The 26,124-nt window shown below is 38.2% G+C and overlaps 1 protein-coding gene across 1 annotated transcript in view; it reads right to left on the minus strand.

The window, feature by feature from the left end:
• LOC134333600 (kelch domain-containing protein 8B-like) overlaps window positions 1-26,124 on the minus strand; it is a 109,465-nt gene that overhangs the window by 30,363 nt on the left and 52,978 nt on the right. Inside the window, exons 2-3 of the mRNA XM_063015655.1 lie at window positions 15,272-15,436; window positions 2,781-3,005 (exon numbers count right to left, since the gene is read on the minus strand). Coding sequence (XP_062871725.1) covers window positions 2,781-3,005; window positions 15,272-15,436 — 390 coding nt within the window. The remainder of the gene's footprint in view (window positions 1-2,780; window positions 3,006-15,271; window positions 15,437-26,124) is intronic.

Here is a 26,124-nt window from a genome sequence, read left to right on the forward strand (position 1 = left end):
ATGACTGTGCACCTGTGCCCCAAAGTGAAGTCCATAAAGAGAAAGCTTGATACGTTTGGTATGAAGGGACTTCAGTGGCCTTGCACATAGTGCTGATCTCAACCCCACTGAACAGCACTGGAACTAACTGGAACTCCTATTGTGAGTCTAATCTACTTGTTCAACATTGGTGTCTGATTTAGCCGTTAATCTTTTGACTGAATAGGCACAAATTTGAACAGACTTCTTTTAAAATCCCAAAGTGGGGCAAATGGTTTAATGACCATGGTTTTTGAATAATCTAATAATCTGATCACAGAGAAATGCTGATCTGGAGAAGAATACAATTTCATCTCAAAGACGTTGAACATACTTCAGGGTTTATTTCGGTCCAACATAAAGAGTGCAAAATATATAAAACTACAGCAACACTACCTAGGTCTGGCAACTTAGTAAACAAACTATAATGGCACATTATGTTTATGAATCAACAATAGTTAAAATTGTCAATAAAAGAGACTTTAAAAACAGAAATTCAAGGAAAAAGGGAGAAACTGATACCAAGACGTTACTTCATGGGCTTCTCAACCAAGTGGCAGATAGTGTTGTGATCTGAGACTAATGTGAAACATTTCAATTTAAATTATAGGTGGCTTGTATGGCAAAAAATTCAAAACACAAATCAACCATCTCAGTATAGTGGTGGTAGCATCATATTATTAGATACTTTGTATTGTAATAGAAAAAGAAATAGTCTAATAAGTAGACAGTTTTAAATGTACATATATATAATGTACCTTGTCCTATATGATTTTAATACATCTAAATATGTTGACACCTGCATTAAGAGAAATTCCTTGTACACCTGCTTAAGAGATCTTTTTGGCAAGATAATGACTCAAATCAGATCTTAACTTCACCAAAGATTCATTAACTTTTTTGTGTATAATGTGTGTAATTTGTCCTGTGTAAGGAATCTGATTGGAGGAAGAGACGCCTGTGCAGAATGCATGGGCGAGAAGAGGAGGGTTGTACACGTGTCGGAAGAGGCGTGTACAGTGACGTGCACTTCTTGGATTCAATCTGGTATCTCTCAGCAGCGGAAGACAAAATTGAGTGCGCGACACTGAATAGCACTTTACAATAGTAAGATCGTACTTTCCCTAACTTCCTGTTTAAAACTGGACACCAAAAAGCAAAGTACAAAAGAAAATCCCAAAACCTGCTCATCCTTCAAAATCCAGACAGCGTTTTACAGCCTTATTGATTTTTTTGTTCAGCCTTTCATTCATAGTAATTTCTGTTTCCTCAAAGGAATAAGCTGCCTGAATAACACATAGACAAATTCAATATATGCAGGCTGAGGTCTAATATGTGTAGGGGGGTTTCGTTTAAACAGAATATCTCGCAATCCACAGTGGCCATGCATACACAAGCACAAACCGAATGAAAATGAAATGAGGAAGCAGAGATGGGAGATTATGAACTGAACACACATTTTCCTGTGATAAGGGTTGACATCCCACAGGGGGTCTTTCTCTGACTTATTCTGTAAAAGTGAAGAATTTCTCTCCTGATCTTGCAGTCGAGTCCTTCGTGAATACTGTCAGTGACAGCCACAGTCCTTTAATGTGGAATGAAATGACAATTTAATTAAATGCTACAAAGGATTTGGAATAACAGCACGAAGTGTGAAAACGTCAATAGTGGGATGATGACAGAAGCCATGCACACAATCGCTGGATTATTGTGAGGCAGTCATTCAGGTAATGATTCTAACCTTGTCAGAAACATACAGAGCCAAGACTCAAACTCATGTGGATTTTAATTGATTGGCCCTTCTGCTGGTCGGCATAGTCGTCATGTCCACTGGTAGGTATCATTTAGTCTTAGTTGTTAAATATGATGGTGATTCGTGACTTGTCCCGTCTGGGATCACTGTCAGTGAGCACTCTCATGGCTGCATATGAGCAAGTCTTTATGTTTTGGATATATTTGAATATAACTGCTTGGTAGCTAGACAGCAAAACCAGTATTTTTTATTATATCTCTAACATGAAACTGCTAGCACTGTGTGGATGTCTTTTTACATTTAATGTACAGTATATTTTATAAAACCTCATATATTAATGTTCTTTTTAGTTAAGAAAGCTAAGGCATTAACTACAGACATTTGATTTCACTAAATTGTAAAATAAAAGGAGTGTGAATAATCTTTTAAATTAAATAAACTTTTCTATAACATAAAAATACTATAGTGATGCTTCTATAGAAATTAAATACTTTTTTTTCTGTTTAACCAATGACTGACAGGCATTAGTTGATGTTTAACAGTTAACCAACAAGTAAATATCATCATTATTCAATAATGATGGTTCAATAATTTCAATAATTTTCCTCAGGATAAATAAAGTATCTATCTATCTATCTATCTATCTATCTATCTATCTATCTATCTATCTATCTATCTATCTATCTATCTATCTATCTATCTATCCATCCATCCATCCATCCATCCATCCATCCATCCATCCATCCATCCATCCATCCATCCATCCATCCATCCATCCATCCATCCAACCGTAAAGTGGTTTTGACATGTAATCCCCTCTTTGTAATTTAGATCTCTGTACCACTCATGTATGAGAGTTATGTTGTAATTATTTCATATCTGTTTGTGTTTGTACCGTCAGACCCGATTTTTTATAAATGCAAAGATGCAGACTTATCAGCCTTGAGTTCTTCATTACCACATCACTAATATATTGTATGTTCAACAATTAAAAGTAAGCAGCTCTCACCCTGTTCGGTGTCGAACTCCTCCACAGTGGAGACGAAGTGCGGCCTGGAGTAGAAGTTATGAGGGCCGGGTTGCTGAAGGCCGCCCAGGCTAAAGAAGGCCCTCTCTGTGGCTGCACAGCTGGAGAAGGCCCTGCGGCTCGGGATGCATGGGTAGCGCGTCCAGCTCTTTGTCTCCAGGTCAAAGGCCTCGAATGCAGTCACTGGCATCTTGCCTTGACGCCCACCTAATGCCAGACAAGATGAAAAATAAAGAGAGATTAAATGTAGGCTGTTTGGCTATGGCTATACTTCATGAATATTAACAACATAGATCAGGGTTGGAGGGGGGAGCTGGTCTAAGCTGGTTTCTTATATCAAATACTGATATAATGCAGGTTTCAGATAGACAGTGGAGGGAGTCATGTGACAAAATGAAGGAGACGGCTGCATAGTAAAGTTACTTTAAGATTATCCTTAAGTAGCCAGAAGTTACTTAATTTACCCTTTATTGTGACAAGATTGCAAATGTAATATGTACCTTATGTCTGGTAAAGCATTAGGACTAGATGGCTCTACAACAAGTTTTTTAATGTTATCTTGATGAACTAACCAATTTTATATAATTTGTATATTGAGGCATTTGAGAAAGGACACTTGCCTCCAACTCTCTCCCAGGCACTGATCACTTGAATCCTAAAAAAGGTAAAGACCCCTCTGATTGCAAAAGCAATCAACCAGTTTTGTTCATACCACTTGACACTAAAGTGGTAAATTGCTGCAAATAGACTTGATGAGGTAACATCCTTCTTAAGACACAATAATCGAGTGGGATTTATCCATTGCTCATCGGATAACATCAGATGCTTTATTAATAGTACGTGGGTGGTTTCTTATGATAGCTCTTCTGATGTCGATTTTTTGCCTGATGCAGAAAAAAGCATTTGACTGGATAAAGTGGGAGTACCTATTTATCGCTCGTGAGATTTCTGGGTTCAGAAAAAACTTTTATTATTGAATTAAACCGTTATGTAATACACCAGAGGCTGCAGCACAAACAAACGGCATTAGATCTGAATATTTTAAACTTAGAAGAGGAAGTCATCATGATTTACTACTTTCACCTTTCACTGTTTTGTTTGGTGCTTAAGCCTCTAGCTACAACAATAACAGGGACAAGAGTTTTCTTGGAGTTGTGTTAAAACTTATAGTACATAAACAGATGCTATATGCAGATGATATTTTGCTGCCTATTATTAAACCTGATAGTTCAGTGCATTGTACATGCAAACATTGATTTCTTCTCTAAACTGTAATGGAAAAATTACATATTATGTTTAATAACACCTGAATATTAGTATTTTGCAGCTTGTGCATTAAAAGCTTATAGTTGTTAAATCCTTATTTAGCTGCTTGAGATGTAGCTGGGAGTCTAAAGTACAGAGATAAGCATGTATGTGGTAAGCAGATAAGAAACAACATTTAGCACAGAATGTTGGTTCCGAAGTCCAACACCCAGTGTGATATGACTAGAGGTGCATAAAGCTCTGTTCCTTGTTCTTCAGCTATTTCACTGATGTAAGAACCCACGATTGTGCCAATAAAGATCCACTGTGATCTTTGTGTTCATTAATCATCTCACCTTATTTTTCCACGACACAACTTGGGAGAAAATGTCCTTTAGATTGTGGGAATTTTGATTGAGGAAAGATAAAAAAATAAGACCTAGGGATGTTAATAATTAACCAATAACCGACAAAGAAGTCTTTGTTTAAATAATGTTGTTAAATTTGGCAATGCTGTAATTTATTTGCTGGTATAAGGTGCTGGTAAGATTTCAGACTGTTGATATGTGCTCAAAGTTTTTAACCATAACAGAAATACCTCTTTTGATGCATTTAGCCTATATTATTTAAAACATAAATGACAGGACAAGTATACATTAAAATTACAAACAGAAGCTCTTACTACATATTACACACTGCTCATGTTGATCTGTGTCTAATATTTTCTTTTCAAAAATTCTGCATGCTCCTGTATAAGGGTAGAAATCTATTATCTTTAAATCATCTAATAATAATTACATTACAATACACATGTTGCCAGGAAGAGTTTACAATACCGGCTCTATCTTTATTATGATTAGCTTGTTTGGTTAGTGGTTGTAATGAACGGTTTGCTACTGACTCTGTTTAAAATCTGTTTTCTGCTGGTTCTGCTCACTGTGTTTATGTTCATCTTACTGTTTGACATCAGTGCCACATCCACTATGTTATGCTGTTCTAAAAAAATAAAGTATAAACACTTGCTGATGTGAAACTCTGATGTATTTCATATTTTGATGGGACGCTATAAGCTCGTCGGTTATCAGTTAACAGTCGGACATCCTTAGCAGGAACAGATATTTGATTTCCAGGTATTGAAGGATAACATTAACAGGAATCTATAAGGAACGCCTCTGTATGTGCGACAGATGTGGTACCATTTCATTTCTGGTACTGCCCACTGGGACACAATAGATTTTCAAAGCAGAAGGAAACTACGTGGGGAAAAAAACTGAAAGAAGAGGTGATGCAGACTGTATAAAGTAAAATGAAGCAAAAAAAGGTCAGCCTTTAGCGAGAGTAAAACTGTGATTTCGAAATGCTTCAAAATTTAAGTGGACATACTTCAGACATCCACATGTCTGATTAGATTGTAGGTGATGTTTTTCCTCAACTCTTAGATGTATATTGATTGTTCATGCAGTATTACACAGTGGAAGAGTGCTATATAAATTGCAGGCACGACATTTTTAGAGCAATCTGATTCCAAAAAAGTTGGGACAGCAAGAACAAATGTAATAAAAATTAAAAAAGAAAAAAAAAATAGACAGCAATCTGTAAATAGTTTTGACCTGTATTCAATTAAAAACAGCACAATAAAGCAAAATATTTAAATGTTCGACTTACTGTATATACTGTATACACTATGCATGGCTGCATCCCTGTGTAACACCATCTTCCTTTTTAACAGCGTTCTCTAAACATTTAGGAACTGAGGAACACTTTAGATGCTCAACACTCCAGGGTCTCTGTGGTCATATATTGCACTTCATAATGCTCCACACATTTTCAGTGTAAGACAGGTCTGGACTGCAGACATTTTGCTGTAACTCATGCAGAATATGGCTTGGAGTTGTCTTGCTGAAACAAGCAGGGACGTCCCTGAAGGAGACACCTAGGTGTGCAGCATATGTTATTCCAAAATACAGATGTTCCCATCAGCATTAACAGTGCCTTCACAGATGGGTAAGTCACCCCTGCCCCTGACAGGACATTTATTATTTCCTAAAAACTAATTGCTAGGTGGATTCGTCAGAGCACAGCACACGTTTAATCTTTGCGTCAATCCATCTCAGATGATTTTCAGTTCAGAGAAGTCTGCTGCCTTTCTGAATGGAGCTGATATATAGCTTCTGGTTGCAGTTGCAGATGGAGCAACAAACTATGTTTAGTAACAAGGTGTATTCCCAAAGATTCCTAAAGTCATGTGTTTTTTTCCCCTCTTTGTTTCCAATTTTTTCCACCAATCTTTTTCCCCTAATCTAGTCGTATCCAATTACTCTGATTGTGTTACGCTTCACCTCTACTGAGCAGCAGCGCTGTTGTGTCTGATCCACTCATACCAGCACAACACACACTAACACACCACCACCATGTCAGTGTCACTGCAGTGCTGAGAATGATCCACCACCTAAATAATACCTACTCTGTAGTGGTCCTGGGAGAGTCCTGACCATTGAAGAACAGCATGAAAAGGTTAAAAAGATATGTAGAGAAAGAGATGGACTACAGTCAATTATTGTAGAACTACAAAGTGCTTCTATATGTTAAGTGGACAGTGAGTGTAGAAACAAGGAGGTGATTTTAATGTTATAGCTGATCAGTGTAAGTCAAAAACATTATCACTGATTTTATAAAGAGAGAAGACAGAGTGGACAAATACCAGGTGTCCATGTTTATGTAAATACTTAAGGATTCAGGCTATTTAGTGTTCCAAAGCACTATATGTAAGTTAATTAGCTAATTATAATATAAATTCTGCTTCTAAATAAAATTTATGAGCACATTTTTGCTGCATGGCTAGAAAACAAAAGACAAACAGATGACAGATGAAAGCATTTTGCTGTTCAGCTCTGTAAACATTTTTTAATGATCCCTAAATCTCCGTAAGCATTAGCATGGTTACTCTGTTATGGTCTCAATGGACAAGATAAATGCAACACATACCATCAGCGATATTATAGCAAAACTTCCACAATGCAATTCCATTCCAGTGTTATGAATGTGACATGTTAATTCATACTGACACGTAAAGCATCTGCAGTTGCTTATCATCAGTAGGACAGTTTACATACTGTAGGTATTTGGTATATTGTTCAGGAATAAGTTCCGAAACTGCAATGCTGCTTACAGGCAGCCGTGGTAAGTAACATCAACAGTGATTTGAGGAGGAACAAGCCACAAACCATTGACAGGTTGTTGGGCAGCCAAGACTCATTGATGCCAGAGGACATAAAAGCTATGACTCTAATATGGACCAACAGGTCTAATGTGGCTCAGAGTGCAGATCAATTTATACTGGTTGTTAAGTGAATAAGTCAACACAGTGCATTGAACACTTCTGTGTATGGGGCTGCATAGTCACATGCCAGTCAAAGTGGCTGTTCATGTACACTGTTGAAAGCCCCCACAATTTGCAACAGGCATCAGAACTGAAAATTTTAAGCAAAGAAGAAATATTTACTGGTCCAGTGAATCCTATTTTTTTCAAGATCATGCGGAAGGTATGTGATCATTCAGAAAAGATTAGCACCAGAATGGCCTATATTACAATCCTCCTGGCAGTGTACAGAAGTTGAAGGACCTGCTGATAATGCCCTGGTACTGGATATCACAGATACTCCTTCAGATGTCTGTTGAAGTCCATGTCTCAGCAAGTCAGTGCAGATTGGACTGCATATGAAATAGCTTGTCCTAATGATTTGGCTCATCTGTGTATGTCATGTGTTTGGACTTGTGGCTCATTGTCCTGCTGCCCAATTTTGACTTAACTTCAGTTTATGGACAGATGACCTTACGTTCTCCTCAGTTGTAAACAACGACCTACTACACACTACTGTTGGTATAATACCCATGTATTGTAAATGTCCAATAGGTTCTATTTGATTTTGCTATCCACAAAGCATTACAAACAATTTGGAGATCAAACAGGTGCTCCTTCCACCAGATTTTAGAAAGCAATAATGTGGTTTCTTCCCTGCAAAATGTACTGTAAATTCAATTGTCTAGTCTGTTTTATATTGTAGGGTGATGAACAGTGACCTTAGATAGACCTAGAGACATATGTAGTTCTTTAGATGTTTTCTGGGAGTTTATTTTAACTTCCTAGAGAGAAGTTGCAATTTTTGCTCAACTCTTCCAATTTTTATATTTACTGATAGTGGGTTTCATAGTTGTTTAGTTGAGCACTAGAGTCTTAAAACCTCTTTTTAACAATGCCAAACTTTTATATTTTAAATGACATTTAAGTTCTGGTACAGTGTTAATTTATATATATATATATATATATATATATATACAGTGGGGGAAATAAGTATTTGATCCCCTGCTGATTTTGTAAGTTTACCCCCTTACAAAGACTTAAACAGTCTATAATTTTTATGGAAGGTTTATTTTAACAGAGAGAGACAGAATATCAACAAAAAATCCAGAAAAAAAACATTAAATAAAAGTTATAAATTAATTTGTATTTAATTAAGGGAAATAAGTATTTGATCCCCTACCAACCAGCAAGAATTCTGACCCCCACAGACCGGTTATGTGCCCATGAGGCACACAAATTAGTCCTGTCCCTGTATAAAAGACTCCTGTCACAGAATCAGTTTCTTCCGTTCAAATCTCTCGACCACCATGGGCAAGACCAAAGAGCTATCAAAGGACGTCAGGGACAAGATTGTAGACCTGCACAAGGCTGGAATGGGCTACAAGACCATCAGCAAGAAGCTTGGTGAGAAAGAGACCACTGTTGGTGCGATAATTCGAAAATGGAAGAAATACAAGATCACAGTCAATCACCCTCACTCTGGAGCTCCATGCAAGATCTCACCTAGTGGGGTAAGAATGATTCTGAGAAAGGTGAGGTCAGTCCAGAATTACACGGGAGGAGCTTGTTAATGATCTCAAGGGAGCTGGGAGCAGAGAAATGCTGAATATGACCCCAAGAACACCATCCCCACCGGGCATTTCTTTGCCTCCAAACACGGCGAGTGGAGTTGATGCCAAAGAGCTTAATTTTGGTCTCATCTGACCATATCACATTCTCCCAAGCTTTCTCTGAATCATTCAGGTGTTCATTGGCAAACTTCAGACGGGCCTGTACATGAGCCTTCTTGAGCAAAGGGACTTTGCGGGCACTGCAGGATCTCAATCCATTACGGCGAATCCTAACACTAACACTAATATTTTGTTTAATTTAAAATAGGAAGAAATATGAATAACAGAAGCAGTCAGAAAGGGGCATTTATAGAGTTACTGCACTGGTAGATTGCAATGTCACCCTGCAACAGTGATATTTTTTCCCAGAGAATAGAGAACTTTTTAATGATTTATCTTCAGGGTAAAAAGGGGCATTCATGTGGTCTCCTATTGTATGCAGACAGAATGTCTGGCTCCAAACTCACACCTGGGATCCTATTCTAAGAGAAGACTTGTGTACATCAGTCTGGTCGGAGGGAACACAGGGAGGAGTAAGCATAGGGCAATTTGTTATTGAGCATATAAGTCAGAATGCAGACAGACCTGCAGAGTCATGTCCGAAATTATATTTCCATAAATAGGGTATGCGCTCATTCAGACTCATCTCTCATACACTGGTATAATATGATTTTCTGCTGCTCTGTCTGTATCCCAAAAGCCTTTCACTGACAAAAATGAATTAGGCTCACTTTAGCACAATTACCCACTCTGTAAATAGTTACCCAACTTCTTTCTGTCTGATCAAAGCTAAGAAATGATGCACAGAGGAGCAGAAAACTTTACTTAAGAAAAAGTAAATGTTTGGAATAATTACTTGACTAAAAATCTTGTGAAAATAAAATTATTTTGACAAATTAAAATAAGATCAAAAACATATTTTGCAGCTCTGCCATCAGCCAGCCAGACACCTACACACACAAAATAAAACATTGGGTCAACAAAAAAAATTAGGGCAACGTTTTGCATTAGTCTTTTTGAGTTATGCCAACTGCTCGTAGAATTACGTTGATGCAACATCCTGTTGCCTAATATCTCTAAACATTAATTTACATGTTTGTTGACTAGCTCCAAGCATTGCACTGAATCTTTTTTCACCCAGGTTGTGCTTCTTTCTCAGTAATGTCAGTCTTTCTGAGTAAAGTCAACAAAGCAAAGACAATATGGCATTAGACAATACGGCTACCTTTATTCTGCACTGTGATTTCACATCACATTGTACTCAAAGCATAACTAGCATTATAACTTAATTATTTGGCCTACTGTACACCATTACAAAACACTTACAAGCCTCTGTTTGATTCTGCTGAATGTGAAACAATTTAAACAATGATACAAGAACATGGGAACATGAATTATTACCAAGACTGGATGATTAGACTCATTTAATATGAAACAGTCACAGAACGCATCTACTTTAACATTCCAAGTGGGCAACAATAAAAACTATGAAAAAACAACATCACTTTTGTAAAATGTTTGTAGCGGTTATAACACAGTCTATGGCAGACTTAAGAAAAGCAGCCTAGCTAACTAGCTAATTACCTCGTGCCGACCGACCTTTCTTCAACATAGCAGCAAAGTGGGTTAATCCATCACAAAAGCAAAATACCTGGCTGTGTAGGTCAAAAAATGTTTGCAACAGTTAGAACACTTGCCTTGCTTATAAAAAACATGCTCCAATTTTCAATTTTGTCCAAAATCAAGAAGGTTTGTGCCTTGAGAACTTAGACGACGCATATGCAGAGGAATTTGAATTTGTTAGTGTGGGCGGGGTGAATTCAAACTATTGAGAAAATTAAGTTCCAATGTATGTATTTAAGTTGCTAGAAGGGAAGGAACAATGGCTATGACAGGGTTCCTTATTGCTGGTCAATTATGACTTTCGCTGACCAGCTGAGGCATCTGCACAGGGACGACTGATCACAGATACTGCGGCCTGTTAAGACCCGTCCCTAGCAAGTAAAAAAAAGCAAGTGAAAAAACTGATATTACTCTGTCATGCTGATTGAATTAGAAGAGCAAACTAGTTGCTTTAAAAGGGCGGTGGTGCTTATAATCATTGTCTTTCTTTTTTAACTATGGTTGCAGAAGAGCAACTTCCTTCAAAGATCCAGGAGTAATTTAGTGATCAACAACACTATTTCCAGCCTGATAAAGCACCATTTCACAAGGCAAAAGTGATAGCTTAGTGGCTCGGTGAACAAAACTTTGAAATTATGGGTTGATTACCAGGAAACTCCCCAGATATCAATCACATTGAGAACCTGTGGTAAATCCTCAAAAAGTTGATTGACAAACAAAAACACAGTAATTGTAAACTCCAAGCACTGATTTGGCAGGAATGGGCTGCCATCAGTCAGGATTAGGCCCAGAAGCTGATATCTAGCATGCCAGGCAGAAGTGACCCTACTGGTAAAATACGCTAGCACACCAGAGCTGGGATTTCGAATACATCGTATCGAATCTCAGCTCTGCCATCCGGCTGGGCTGGGCGACTATATGAACAACGTTTGGCTGTTGTTCATCCAGGTAAGGAGTTGAATAGGGACCTCATAACTGATGCAATTATGACCTTTGCTGGCTGATTGATGGCGTAGAGGAATAATGCTGATCAGGGTGTGGCTCTCCGTGCACAGGGCTGATTGGCATGAGAACTTGCCTAGTACAGGTGATACTGCTCAAGTGTCGGAGGGGGCATGTGTCAGTTTGCTCTCCTCGCTCTCGGGCGGGGGTCAGCACCAGTAGAGAGGAGGCATAACGCAGTCGGGTAAAAATTTTACGCGCTAAATATGGGGAGAAAAAGGGAGAAAATGCATATAAAAGTGGCCCTACCAGTAGAGTATTATTTGAGTTTCAGGTGCATTTTCAGCCAGACAAAGAATGATAGGGTGAGAGAGAACATCAAATATAGTTTAAATTGAAAATGTGGCTACAAACTGGAGCAAATTTGGTATGAATAATTCTGTGTGAAGTCACATCCCTTTGTGTCCAATCAGCGAGGCTAAGTGCCTCATGCTTCAACTATGAAACATGATGATGACTCTATTCTGTATGTCATACATTCTCTCATGTCAATGCCTATTCCAGACTGTGCAAGCATGTCATCAATCACAAAACAGTGAGATAATTTGCTACTGAACTCAAAGTTCAGCAAATTATAGAAAAAACAGCAACAATAAAGTGTTTAGTAAGGTGTTTTTCACCACAGGCCTCTAGAACAGCTAATATGTCTCATTTTTTTCATTCGCTTGAGACGAGCACTGATCCCATTATCCTCCGTCTCTGTGCAGGCACCATCGATCAACCAGCAGAGGTCGTAATTACATCAGTTACGAGGAATCTCCAATGGATGAGCCAACCATTGTCCGTGTAGGCGCCCAGCCTGCTGGTAGCAGAGCTGAGATTCGAACTTGCGAGTTTCAGATGTCAGCTCTGGTGTGCCAACATGTTTTACTGCTGAACCACCTGAGCGCCAAAACAGGTGTTTTTTTCCTCTTTTTCTCAGAATTTTCCCCCCAATTTTCTCCCCATAATCTAGTCGTATCCAATTACCCTGATTGCGTTACTCTTCACCTCTACCGATACAACCCTCCACTTCTGACTGAGGAGCTTCGCAACTGACACACTCCGATAAGTGAGCAGTACCGACTGCCTCTTTTCACCTGCACGAGGCGACAGTTGGGACAGTTGTGGCCTAGTGGTTAAGGTACTGGACTACGTTGCTGGTTCAAGCCCCACTACTAAAATGTTGCCACTGTAGGGCCCTTGAGCAAGGCCCTTAACCCTCAATTGCTTAGACAGTATACTGTCACAGTACTGTAAGTTGCTTTGGATAAAAGCGTCTGCTAAATGCCGAAAATATAAAATCTAAATGTAAATATGCGGATCAGCCTTGTGCACGGAGAGCCACACCCTGATCAGCATTATTCCCCAATTCTGTGCAGGCGCCATCAATCAGCCAGCAGAGGTCGTAATTGCACCAGTTATGAGGAACCCTGGGCCGGCTCATCCCATCCCTGAACAACAGTCAATCGTTGTTCATGTGGCAGATGGCAGAGCTGAGATTCGATACAATGTATTCGAAATTCCAGCTCTGGTGTGCTAGCGTGTTTTACCGCTGAGCCACCTGAGTGCCCAAAACAGGCGTTTTTGATCAATTAACAAATTATTTTGTCTGCATCCCAACCATTTTTGGACGTGTCTGCAGATCGGCATTTAATAGGTGAGGGTAGAGCAATGTGTTGTAGATTTTTCTAGACTTCAAAAATTTACAGTATTATTTATAGCTACTATTTTAGAGGCAGAGTCTCAGAGGTAAGATAAAAGAGGATCCTTTACACTGTAGATTTTTAATCTGAAGTGGTTGTCGTTAATTCTTTCTGACTGTGTATCAGAGCCCCAGTTTTTACAGCAAGATATCACACAGTGCAGGCAACCCCACACAATTTACTGACACAACTCACTACTGTGATACACAATACACAACCTCAGAGGAGCATAAGTGGTAATTAAATTCGCAGAGGTGAATGAGACAGCAGATTAACTGACCTGAAGAATGTCCTTTGTGTTCTGGAGTACCTGCAGTACATTCTGCCTTTTAGCTTCAATGGACCCTCATGCTAATAGTAGGCTGGCACAGACCTCCCAGGAACTGCAGTACCACTAATGAAAAGCACATTTCCCATCCTTCCCACAGCGTTCTGCAGCTAATCAGGTGTTGTTACCCTGTCTGCTACGCCGCCTGAATATTATTATGCTGTTTAATATGCAAACACGACACAATGTAATTAGACTATCCTTTCATTTTGAAGAACTTCACATATATGGATGTAAACATGCACACTCTAAACTGCAATATAGAAATAGAATTAAACCCTTGAAGAACCTGTGAAGTTAAATGTTTTTTAAGAGGCTGTTATGACTTAAAAGGTGCCAAGGGACAACTTTGATGCCATTCAGAAATACTATGCACTAGGCAGAAATACAACTGGAGCAGGGCACTGCACCCTTTTTACTCACTCTCAAATAGAGGAATTTCTTTTCACCTACAGGGATCAATATCACATACAAATAGTCATGACTTTTACCAGCCAGCAGTGGCCACAGTTGCAGCAGTGATGATAAATCCTTACCCATAACTTGGTTTAGGAACAGCTCTATAACTTTATACTAATAAATGCTTACAAATGCAATAAATCTGAGCACCCAAGTGGTGCAGCGGGATATTCCGCTAGCACACCAGCGCTGAGATTCTAAACACCCCAGTTCCAATCTCGGCCCTGCTACTGGTCGTTTGGGTGCCATATAGCGGACACAATTGACATTGCCTGCAGCAGACACAAATTGACCACAGTGTCTGCTGGGTTGGGGAAATGACCGGACTAAGTGGGTGGGGTCTTTAAATGCTGTGCAAGGACCCTGGTTAGCAGACCGAGGCATCTGTGCAGAAGCACAGGCGTAAAGAAGAGGTCCGCTAGGACTGTGCACGTGTCGGAGGGCATGTGAGCAGCAATATACCCTCCTCAAATCCCAGAGCTGGTGTGCTAGTGAAATATCCCAGTCCGCTACCTGGGTGCCAACAGAAGAAATAATAACACTCTCCACTCTCAATAGCGCCTACAGTGGCCACACAGGCATTGGAACTAGACATGGGAGAAATGAGAGAAGGTTGAGTGGTCCAACGAATCCTGTTTTCTCCAAGATCATGTGGACGGCCGGATACATGTGCATTGTTTGGAAGTGATGGCACAAGGATGCAGAGTAGGAGATCCTCTTCACTTCATACACAAGTTGTTGGTACCAGTAAGCTGCTGATAATGTTTTGGTACCATACACTGGTGCCAGGACACATATTGTCTTGTGAAGTCCATGTATCGGTGGGTTAGAGCTTTTTTGACACCATATTGGGTGAGTGGTCCTAATGTTTTTGCACATCTGTGTATTTAGTGTTAATTCAATAATACATACATTTACCTACATTAAATAGTTCATACATTTATGATCACTTGGATATTTTAGACCCTTTGTTAAATTAAATAAACAAGCTTATATTTACAGAAAGGTTCTGATCAGCGTGTTATCCTGTATTAATCTGATTTCTGGTAAACTGAGTATGTGAATTTGGACGTGTATCAACATAAAAACAACCAGCCATTAAAACGGTTAGAAATCTGGAGCGCTATCTGTAGAGACTGCAGTGTGGACGGGAGACTTACCTAGAATGTAGATTTTGTTGCCAAGCAGGAAAGAAAACGCTCCATAGCGAGGAGTGGGCATGGAGGCCAAGGGCAACCACTGGTCCTTTACTGGTTCATACACCCTCACCAGAGCCTGAGGACTCGTATCAGCTCCCATTCCCCCCAGTGCATACAACTTTTCATCTGAAAACAAGATGTGAAGACAGACACAGAACAAATTATGAGTTTTGCTTTATGTCTGAGTGCAATCTCTTTTCTGCTGATAAAAAATAAGTGAAAGATGACTGAGTGGATATGCGTCACTGTAGACAATAAAGTGAAACTGTTTTTGCTCGCTCTGTATTCTGGGAGACGTCGTAGGAAATATTTTAAACCTTTGAATACTTGTGCTATTTATGTTTCTCATTACATTTTATACACACATATTTATTCTACACTGCTGTGAGGTATCAATCAGTAAATAAAAATGTTAATGACTAAGCCTTTAAACAGCAATGTCAACAATTAACACTGTCAGTTTTTATTAAGACAGGCGGGTGAATGTTAACCGCTGTTAGTATCTAACAAACAGATCAGCAACAAATGTAAAAATGTGCAAAAGCAATATTAACAGCTCTGTATATGAGGTTTAGGTTACCAAGGATACTAAGGAGGCAACTGAAGTACAAACCCCATTTACAGAGAAGTTGGTACATTTTGTAAAATGCAATAAAAACAAAAATCTGTGATTTGATTATCCTTTGGACCTTTATTCAACTGACAAAAGTACCAAGAAATGACTTTTAATGTTTTGGCTAACCAGCTTAATTGCATTTTAAAAATAATGCAATTTTTAAAAATAATACAACACACAAAAGAAGGATAATTAGGTTTGGCTGACATGTACAGCTGATATGTGTCATCTGCATAACAGTAGAAATGATGCCATGTTTATGAATAATTTGTCTTAATAGCATGTACAGATGTACAGTGTAAATAACAGAGGTCCCAACACTGACCCCTGTGGAATACCATAGTTTACTTTTACAGTTTTAGATCATTCATTATTTACATATTTGAAGAGCTCAGTCAGATGGGGCCAAAAGAGTGCCAGCCCTTTACCTACAGTATTTTCTAGCCTATCCAGTAAAATATTATATTATATTATATATATTATATAGTATCAAACACCTCAATAAGATCTAACAGAACAAGAATCCATAATCAGAGGACATTAATAGATCATTCACTACCTTCATTAATTCAATTTCAGTACTATGGTTGGGTCTAAGTCCTAATTAAAATGTTTCATAATTACTGTTTCTGTGCAGATAAGAGCATAATTGTTGAGAAACTGCTTTTTCTAAATTCTTGGAGACAAAAGAAAGGTTTGATGTTGGCCTATAATTAGACAATACATATGACTCAAGATAAGGTTTCTTAAGTTTCTTAATCTGGGGTTTAATAGCTGCATAAATCCAAGACTAAAAGAATAGTGGAATAGTGTTGGAATAGTGTCAAGTAGACTTTGATGATTTAATCAATAAAGTAAGCTCAATTTGGGATTGGACTGGATTAAAATAATTCAGGTTAATAACACTGCTGGATTAGCCGCTTTCAGCACTGGTGCTACTCCAAGGGTATTGCTGCTTAATAGGGTGATGTGACACTTTGAATTTAAATTGAACTGGATTTTTCCGATCTTATCATTAAAGTATATGACAATATCAGTGCTAATACAGTCTGATAGTATACTAGCTTCTGAAATCTATCTATCCATCCATCCATCCATCCATTTATTATATAGATAGCTACGTAGATTACATAAGCGGCATTTTAAACCACATACTAGCATCTCACAAAATATAGTGATGGTTTACAAAAAATACACATTATTAGTAGTTATTAGGATTGTCCACTGAGTTCTAATTTCTTTTTCAATTCCTTGTAAAGCTGCTCTGTTGGGTTGACATTAGGGCTCTGTGCAGGCCACTTTGGAGTTTCTTCAAACAAACTTGCTAAACCATAGACCTTGTTTCATGCAGCCATATAATTACTTAATATCAATATATTAATTGATGTTATATACCTGTTGGTAGGTGAGACTAACACACCTAAACTCAATAATAATAATGTGTCCACATAGTTTTGGACCTGTTTGTGTGATTGCATGTGTGTGTGTGTTTGAGAGCAGTGTGTGGTAGATAAAGTTGTGGGAACTGAGAGCACTGCAGTACTGCATTGGTCCTTCATATTTTACACACACACACAGCAGCTGTAGCAGTTATTGCTGACTCAGGTGTGTGCTCTGCGCTGGAACAGTGGTCTACAATCATAACTTAGCAGAAAAGAAATGAGCCAATAACAGCTTAGTACTGTAAGAAATGTATCTAATGTAAAAATGAATCTAGAACCTAATAGTTTGATTTTTGATACCAGCCCCTGCTTACACTAGTAATCCCCCACAGCATAGCATGTGGAATAGCAAAGCAAATAGTGAACAGTAGATATATAAAGAGTACATTAATAGTACATTTAGCATTAATATCAGAGAAAATATTTGTTCGAGGAGATGGGCTGTTGTCAGATTTGTCATTATATAGGAGTTTAACTTACATTTACATTATTTTTACAGCATTTAGCAGACACTCTTATTCAGCGCGACTTACAGAAGTGCTTCCATAGTAAACATGACCTTACTCTAGTTTAAGTTACAACAGTCTTAACATGTGTTATTTGAACTGTAATACAAATTTTGACTATTTTTCATGTGTGTACTCAGAACAAGACTTTGTGCCTACAGGTTTCATAAATAGAGATTCAACTAATTAAATTGTGCAGTGCAGCATATCATTACTATAAAAACAGGCTGTTTGTTATGATTGTTATGATGCCATTAAAGAACAAAATGACAGCAATTAAGAGATCCAAACATCAAAGAGTAATAAAAGTCAATATGGCTCAAAATTCAGAAATAAAATATGGATCAAAGTATGCTCATACCCTACCATTAAACTGTCATGTAATGTGAGAAATTCAGCAACAAAAACACTGGTTACAATAATGATGCATTTTGTCACAGGTTGTAAATCAGTTAATCATATGATCTACTAGAGTTATAAATGCAGTACACATATAATTGATGTGGTTAGGTTGTAGGCTGAGTGCTGGATTAAAACTGGACACTTTGCTGTAGCCTTGTGGTTTGCAAGGCCAGTGGGTCCATAATTTTTATATTATTTTTCTGCAGTAGAGAACACCATCAGCTATGTTATAAAGTATTTCCAAAGCATTTAACGTTAATCCAATAGCATTTAAAAAATACACATTTTAAGTGCTGAATATGAACAAATATATAGTAATTATAATAATATTAACATAAGACAACCTGCTAATGCATTCCATACCAGCGCTGGGTCTGCCTTTATTTGAATTCACCTTCTAGCACTTTCTTTTTCACAGATTTTAATATAACTACATGTTCATTCATTTATTTATTATCTGTTTTACCACCGCTTTGTCCTAGTCTGGGCACACAATACATACATTTAAAGACAGACTCACACTTAGCGATTTTTTAATAGCTCCAATCAGTCTGGCTGCATGTCTTTTGACTTGTGAAAGAAAACCGAATCACCCAAATGAAACTCACGTGGACACAGGCAGAACATGCAAACCTCAAATTAAAGCCAGGGAATTAAACCCAAGCCCTCTTTGCTTTAAGGCGACAGTGATACCAACTGCCCCACAGTGGCACCCATGACTTCACAATTTAACATAAAGCAATTCCACAGAGAGTCAATTACTTTAAAAATTCTATTCTATTCTATTATTCTATTATAGTTATAGTAATTATAGTATTATAGTAAGTCTACTTACTATATGATTTCTATACATTTTTATGGTTAAACAATGTGGACACCCATTCTAACTGGTATGGAAAATAAACAATATAAAATTAATTATATGTAAGGTCTTTTCCTGTTCCAGCATGACTCTGCCCCTGTGCTCAAATCAAGGACCAAAGACTTGGTTGATGCAAAGAAAGTGATCTAAACTCCATTATACACCTTTGATGAATTGGAATATTGATTGTAAGCCTGACCTTGTCTAACATCAGTGCCTGACCTTACAAGTGCTCTTTTGACTAAATGGCCACAAATCTTGACATACCAAAGGCTGATGTAGCCATAAAAAAGGATCAACTTGGTTTTGGAATATAATGTCCAACATACGTTTTGGCTATACTGTATTTATTATTTGACATTCCGCTCTCATGGTGCAGTTCATCAGACTACAAATTCTACTCTCTTTATTCATGACTCTAGTGACTAAGGGCCTCAAAGAGATACCTGGCTGAAAACTAAACAAACTGTAAAGCCGTGATGTACCTACTGCACTGTGTAATCTCAGTGGCCACGTAAAAATCTTTACAAATAAATCTAGTAAATACATGGTGGAACGTTATTGAAGCCATGCACCGAGGAAAGAAACAAATTACTTTACCGGTGCAGGCTCTCCCACAGGCAACATCAAGTACCTCTACCTTATGGCAGAGAAGACATCTAACAGCAGTGCTCTATCATAATAAGGTGATGGTGGATTGCCACTCAATAATAACACAGGAACTGCTGCAGAGTTCTGGGAATGAAAGTTCAGCATCACAGCAGTAGTCTAGGTGTTAGGATCTCGTAAAGCAGCTTTCAGCATCCTCCTGGATGGAAACTTTACACCTAAAACCCAAAATATCCTCCGCCATCAACTTGACAACACACAGTATACCCCCCACCCCACTTTATCCCTACAGGGTTTCTATCACCAGCTTGCTGTACAACCCAATCACACACAGTCACATTCAATTAAACCCTTGACTTTGATCTCTACTCGTCTCATCTTGGGAGGCCCATCCACACATCATTAGGATGTGACAAAGGGACAGGACAGACAAAGGGACAGGACATACTAAACACATACACTGTATTACCAAAAGTATGTGACCATGAGCTTGAGGGAAACCACTTTTGCGGCTATTGCAGAATCCACTTCTCTGGGAAGGCAATCCATAACATCTTGGATTAAGTCAGTGGAAAAGTCCTGCCTGGAATCAATGTTCATCCAAACAGTGTTTAATAGGGTTGTTGTCAGGGTGTTGCCATGGTTGACTGTTGGTATAATTTTCTAAATGTAAAAGAATGTTTTGAATTTTTACCAAACATATGACTCCTAATGTCCAAAAATTACATTTAATTTGTCTGTATATTAAACATTATTCCAAAAGAATTGGGGATCATACAGGTGCTTATTTGCAAATGTCAGTCTAGCTCCAATGTTTCTTTGTTGTGACCCACTAATCAATGACATTTTGGTAAGTCTGCATCCAATTTTATGATTATTAATTAATTTGTTGATTTATTCTTTTAATAAAATACATTACTAAAACATAATAAAAGACATACATTTAAAAAGAATTTAATATAAAGCGTAATACCATTTTAACTTTTATTTTTGTGGTACAAAGTGAAAAAATGACAACAGAATCTGCAATACAGTTGTACAACTTAAACTAAACACAGTACCCATTGGTAGTGACCACTGGTCAATAAAAAGCATCGTACATCCACTGTGTACAGTTTATTAATCTTCGTTCTAATTTTTCTTCTTTTGACAACAGTTGCTCTCATTGTGGTTCACTGGTGTCCTAAAAGCTTACAAACAGCTCTATAACCCTTTAATAAGCTTAACCTGAGAATGCCTAAGATAAGATAAGATAAGATAAGATAAGATAAGATAAGATAAGATAAGATAAGATAAGATAAGATAAGATAAGATAAGATAAGATAAGATAAGATAAGATAAGATAAGATAAGATAAGATAAGATAAGATAATCCTTTATTAGTCCCACAATGGGGAAATTCACATTGTTGCAGCAGCAAAGGGATAGTACAGCACTCAGTACAAAAAATAGACAATAAAAAATACAAATAGTACAATGTATAACAATAATAATAAAAAGTCAGAAAAACTCTGAAAAATATTTACAAATAACTGCACGTGAGAATATTGCACATTGTAATAGTTACACATGGGGAAAAAATTGCACATTTTAATGAATAATAATTTAAAGTGTGTGTGTGATCTATCTGGAGCAGTGCTGGTTGTATAATCTAACAGCAGCAGGAAGGAAGGGCCTGCGGTACCGCTCCTTCCCACATTTAGGGTGAAGCAGCCTGTCACTGAAGGAGCTGCCCAGTGCTGCCAGAGTCTCATGCATGGGGTGGGAGTCATTCTCCAGCATGGATGCCAGCTTGGCTAACATCCTTCTGTCTCCCACCACCTGCACTGGGTCTAAGGGGCTCCCCAGGACAGAGCCGGCCCTCTTAATAAGTTTGTTCAGTCTCTTCCTGTCCGCTGTAGAGATGCTACTGCCCCAGCATACCACTCCGTAAAAGATGGCTGATGCCACCACTGTATCAAAGAAAGTCCTCAGGGGTGCCCCCTAAATAGCAATACAAAAAGATACCAAAGCATGGTGCAGCATGGTGGTGGCGGCCTGGTGATGCTCTGGGGCTGTTTTGCTTTCTCTGGAAACCTGCAGCGTGTGGAGGGCGAGATGGATTCAATTAAACTTCAAAAAATCCTAGCAGAAACCATCATACCCTTATGTGAGTTTGGGCCTCATTAGACTTTCCAACAGGACAGTGACCCCAAGCAATCTTCACCAAGACTTGGTTTCAAGAGTGGCCATTACAGTGGCCTGACCTGAACCCTATAGAAAGTTTATTGGGATTTGAAGAAGATGATTACAGCACACAAACCCAAGAATATTGGTGAACTGTAGGCCATTTACCATGAGGAATGGGTCATGATCCCTTTAAGAACGGTGCTAGAAGTTGGTGTCTGGCTATGCATCATGTTTGCAGCAGGTCATAACAGCAAAAGGATGCTCTAATAAAATTTTTGACTTTAATTAGAAATATTGTTGAATTCCATCATTTATTTCCCCCTCATTTTGCAGTCATGATAATTACTCCCATTCCTGTCACCATAATGCTGCATAAGACCAATCAACCCTGTGATGCCAATTTAGCTGTAATGAACTACACCAAGATATAATCAGAGAAAAATTAATTAGCACCAAAGCTGAAAATCTTACATCAATTGCTTTAGATGAGACATTAGATGATGAGACATTTCCTGAGTTCAGCACAGTAATGAATATACAAACTCTATTTCCAGAAAAACACAGTAAAAAAGAAGAATCTGTGATTTGTTCATTCTCTTGAATCTTTATTTAACTGACAAAAGTAGAAAGAAAAGATTTCCAGTGTTTTCACTGACAGCTACGTTGTATTTAGTAAATTTAAACAAATTTAGAATTACATGCCTGCAATAGACTCCAAGAACATTGTGACAGAAGTATGCTTACCCCTGTGTTTCATCACCTTTCCTATTAATATGCTTCTTTAATGGTTTGGAAATCGTGGAAATTAATTGTTGCAGTTTTGCCAAGTGGAATTTTTCTTTATTCTTGCTTGATACAACCTCTTCATGCACCATATATTTTTTAACAGAAAACAGATCTGGACTACAAGCTGGTGTGGCATCATCTTGCTGAAATAATAATGGACTTCCCATTGTCTTGATGGCCTGTGTCTCTCTAAAATTCCAATATGTGCCATCAAGACAATGGTACCTTCACAGATATGTAGATCACCCATGCTGTGGGCACTTTTTATGACAGTCTAGATCAGGGGTGTCAAACTCATTTTCACCGAGGGCCACATCAGCATTATGGTGGCCCTCAAAGGGCCGATTGTAACGTATCCTGCTGTGATTGCAGTCACATTGCTGTTTTTCTTGGAGGCTGAATTCTGCATTTATATTGTTCTACTTTACCACAGACACAGCCTCATAACACAAGAGACGCACCGGTTTCTCTTCCTGAAGCACAAACTTGTTTTCACTTTCATTAAATTTCCTCCTTATGCTTAATTTTCTTACTTATCTTCTTGTACATTTTAGGATCATGTGTAAATATGTGTAACATCATCTACTGGCGGGCTGTGTCACTTTGCAGGTCACAAAATCAGCCTGCATTTTGAAAGATGCAGTTTATTTAGGATTTTACAGTGTATTTTTAAGACGATCATTCTGCCCTTACTTATAGTTTATCCCCCTTTCTCAGCTAGACAGACAGACAGACAGACAGACAGACAGACAGACAGACAGACAGACAGACAGACAGCTCTCTTCAGAATACAGTCGGTTTATTTGCTTCCCAGCTGTGTGATACACTGTGTGCATCAAAATGAAGTAAAAAATACAAACAATAAAAACAATAAAGAACTTAATACAGTAAAAGCACACAGCTGTAGTCAAATGTTACATCTGGTACAATATGAGATTTAACCAAACGTAAAATAACGCTAACGAGTTAAAATTGTGTGTAAAGATACTAATTGCTATAGTAACGGTAACAACAGTATTTAATTACGGTAAATTTGTAACTAAAACGCTGTGATATACTCACTAAACATTTACTAACAACTAAGAATATAAACGCCACTACTTACAGACGATGCTTGGGTATTATATTGCAATAAAATTATTTGTATTTATTTATTATTGTTTACATTACTAACTACGCTACCCCGCGTTCTTTTGCCGTAAAAGTCACATGGCTTCTTAGCGAAGGTTAAAGTTAGTTGCCATGACTACGATGTCACGTTGTCTCTTAAAGGCGCAGGAGCGCACTAAATTATAAGCGCGTCTCTGTAACGACTCGAACCATCACAACAATCATACAGTCGTTTAAGCTCTCACGGGCCGGATCAAATGACGCGGCGGGCCGGATCTGGCCCGCGGGCCTTGAGTTTGACACCCCTGGTCTAGATGGTCTTTCATTTTTTTCCCAAAAACAAACTGAACTGTAGACTGCTTTTTTTGATGCAGTGGCGGATTGTGTTAAGTGACAATGGTTTTCTGAAGTACTCCCAAGCCCGGCTAGATTTATCACATGACGCTTTCTCATGCAGCTCAAAGGTCACACACATTCAGCAGTGGTTTCCGGCTTTGCCCTACACAGACTGAGATCTCTTTAGATTCTCTGAATCTTTTCACAATATTATGAACACAAGATGGTAAAATTCTTTTATTTGTGATCTGCAATTCTTTTTTAACTGCTTGGCGATTCTCTCCTGAAGTTTGGCACAATGTGGTGAGCAAACGACCCATCATTGCTTATAAATATGATTCTTTTGTGGATCCTCCTTTTATACCAAATCATGATACCCTAACTTGTTACCGATTTACCTGCTTATAGTGACTATAACAAATGTTGTTATATTTCTACGCTTATTTTGCCTCTGTCTCAATTTTTTAGGAGTTGTGTTGCAGAGTTGACAAATCACAAATTGTTCTTTTCACTGTCCCAACTTTTATGGAAATGGGGTTTGTATACAAACACCTACACAGAGCAGTGTTTTCTAAAAACAGAAGCCTTAGCAGCTCCTGCCTTGCCATTTCCCAGAGGACGTGTCCTTCCCTCATGACATTTAATCATCACTCCACTCTCTTGTGCATTGATCCTGATCAATATCCATTAGCATTATTAGTGTTGAATGTTGGGTGCAAAGGCTACTGCATGGAGCATCGATAAAGTTTGAAGGGCATGACCATGAAATACCAGAAATAGACTGAAGTAAAAGACCAAAGCAAGTGATTGACATTTTAAAAATGCAAGGCTCTTGAGCTTTTTCATGCTTCTTAGTCATTCGACAGAAGAAACCCCAGCATATTTACCCTGTGTTTACCACCAAAATTCAACCCTGCTGGATGGCTGAGCAAAATAAATAATCAATTTTAGGATACATTTACTTGCTCATGAGAACTGAAACATATAATTATATCAAATGCATCTTCTACTATTCCCATGAACACAGCCAAATTATTTTCAAGAAAAAATATATACACCAATCAAACTGTGATACACTGTGTATTCTGACACCTTTCTATCAGAACCAGCATTAACTTCTTCAGCAATTTGAGCTACAGTAGCTCGTCTGTTGGCCAGCCTTTGCTCCACACATGTATCAGTGAGCTTTGGCCACCCATGACCCTGTCGCCGGTTTACCACTGTTCCTTCCTTGGACCACTTTTGATCGATACTGACCACTGCAGACCAGGAACACCCCACAAGAGCCGCAGTTTTTTCGTGTAGCCATCACAATTTGGCCCTTGTCAATCTCGCTCAAATCCTTACGCTTGCCATTTTTCTTGCTTGTAACACATCAACTTTGAGGATAAAATGTTCACTTGCTGCCTAATATATCTTGCCTACTAACAGGTGCCGTGATAAAGAGATAATCAGTGTTATTCACTTCACCTGTCTGTGGACATAATGCCTGGTCAGTGTATACTCACAAAGCAAATGTGTGGAACAGAAGTAGGATGTGAATAACAAGGGCCATTACCCAAAATAAATGGGTAAAGGTTGAAGTATTTTCTTCCAAAAATCATTAAAAAATCCCTAGCAGCACACATAGCCTTTACAAAATCTTCAAAGCACATAGAGTAGCTGTATTTAAAACCATTCCCATGAAATACAAACTTAAGATTGCATCAGGAGGTCTTATGTTTGTCCTCCAACATCATCACTCTCTGTTGACAGAAGCCAAAAAAAGAGTTAATTAATGGAGATTAATGGATCTCCAGAAAAGAAAACTGATTGTGGTCTGTCTTTACCTTTAAATAATATCAAATAGGTAAAATGAATTAGCCACACATTCTACAGGGATTCAAATAGACCCCTGCTAATTCTCGAAAAAGGAACACATGTTTCTACCGATGTAAAACACTACTACTCAATAACATTTTGATTTTTAAATGAACA

The sequence above is a fragment of the Trichomycterus rosablanca genome, chromosome 19 (genome assembly GCF_030014385.1).
Source record: "Trichomycterus rosablanca isolate fTriRos1 chromosome 19, fTriRos1.hap1, whole genome shotgun sequence".
In the NCBI taxonomy this organism is placed as follows: domain Eukaryota; kingdom Metazoa; phylum Chordata; class Actinopteri; order Siluriformes; family Trichomycteridae; genus Trichomycterus; species Trichomycterus rosablanca.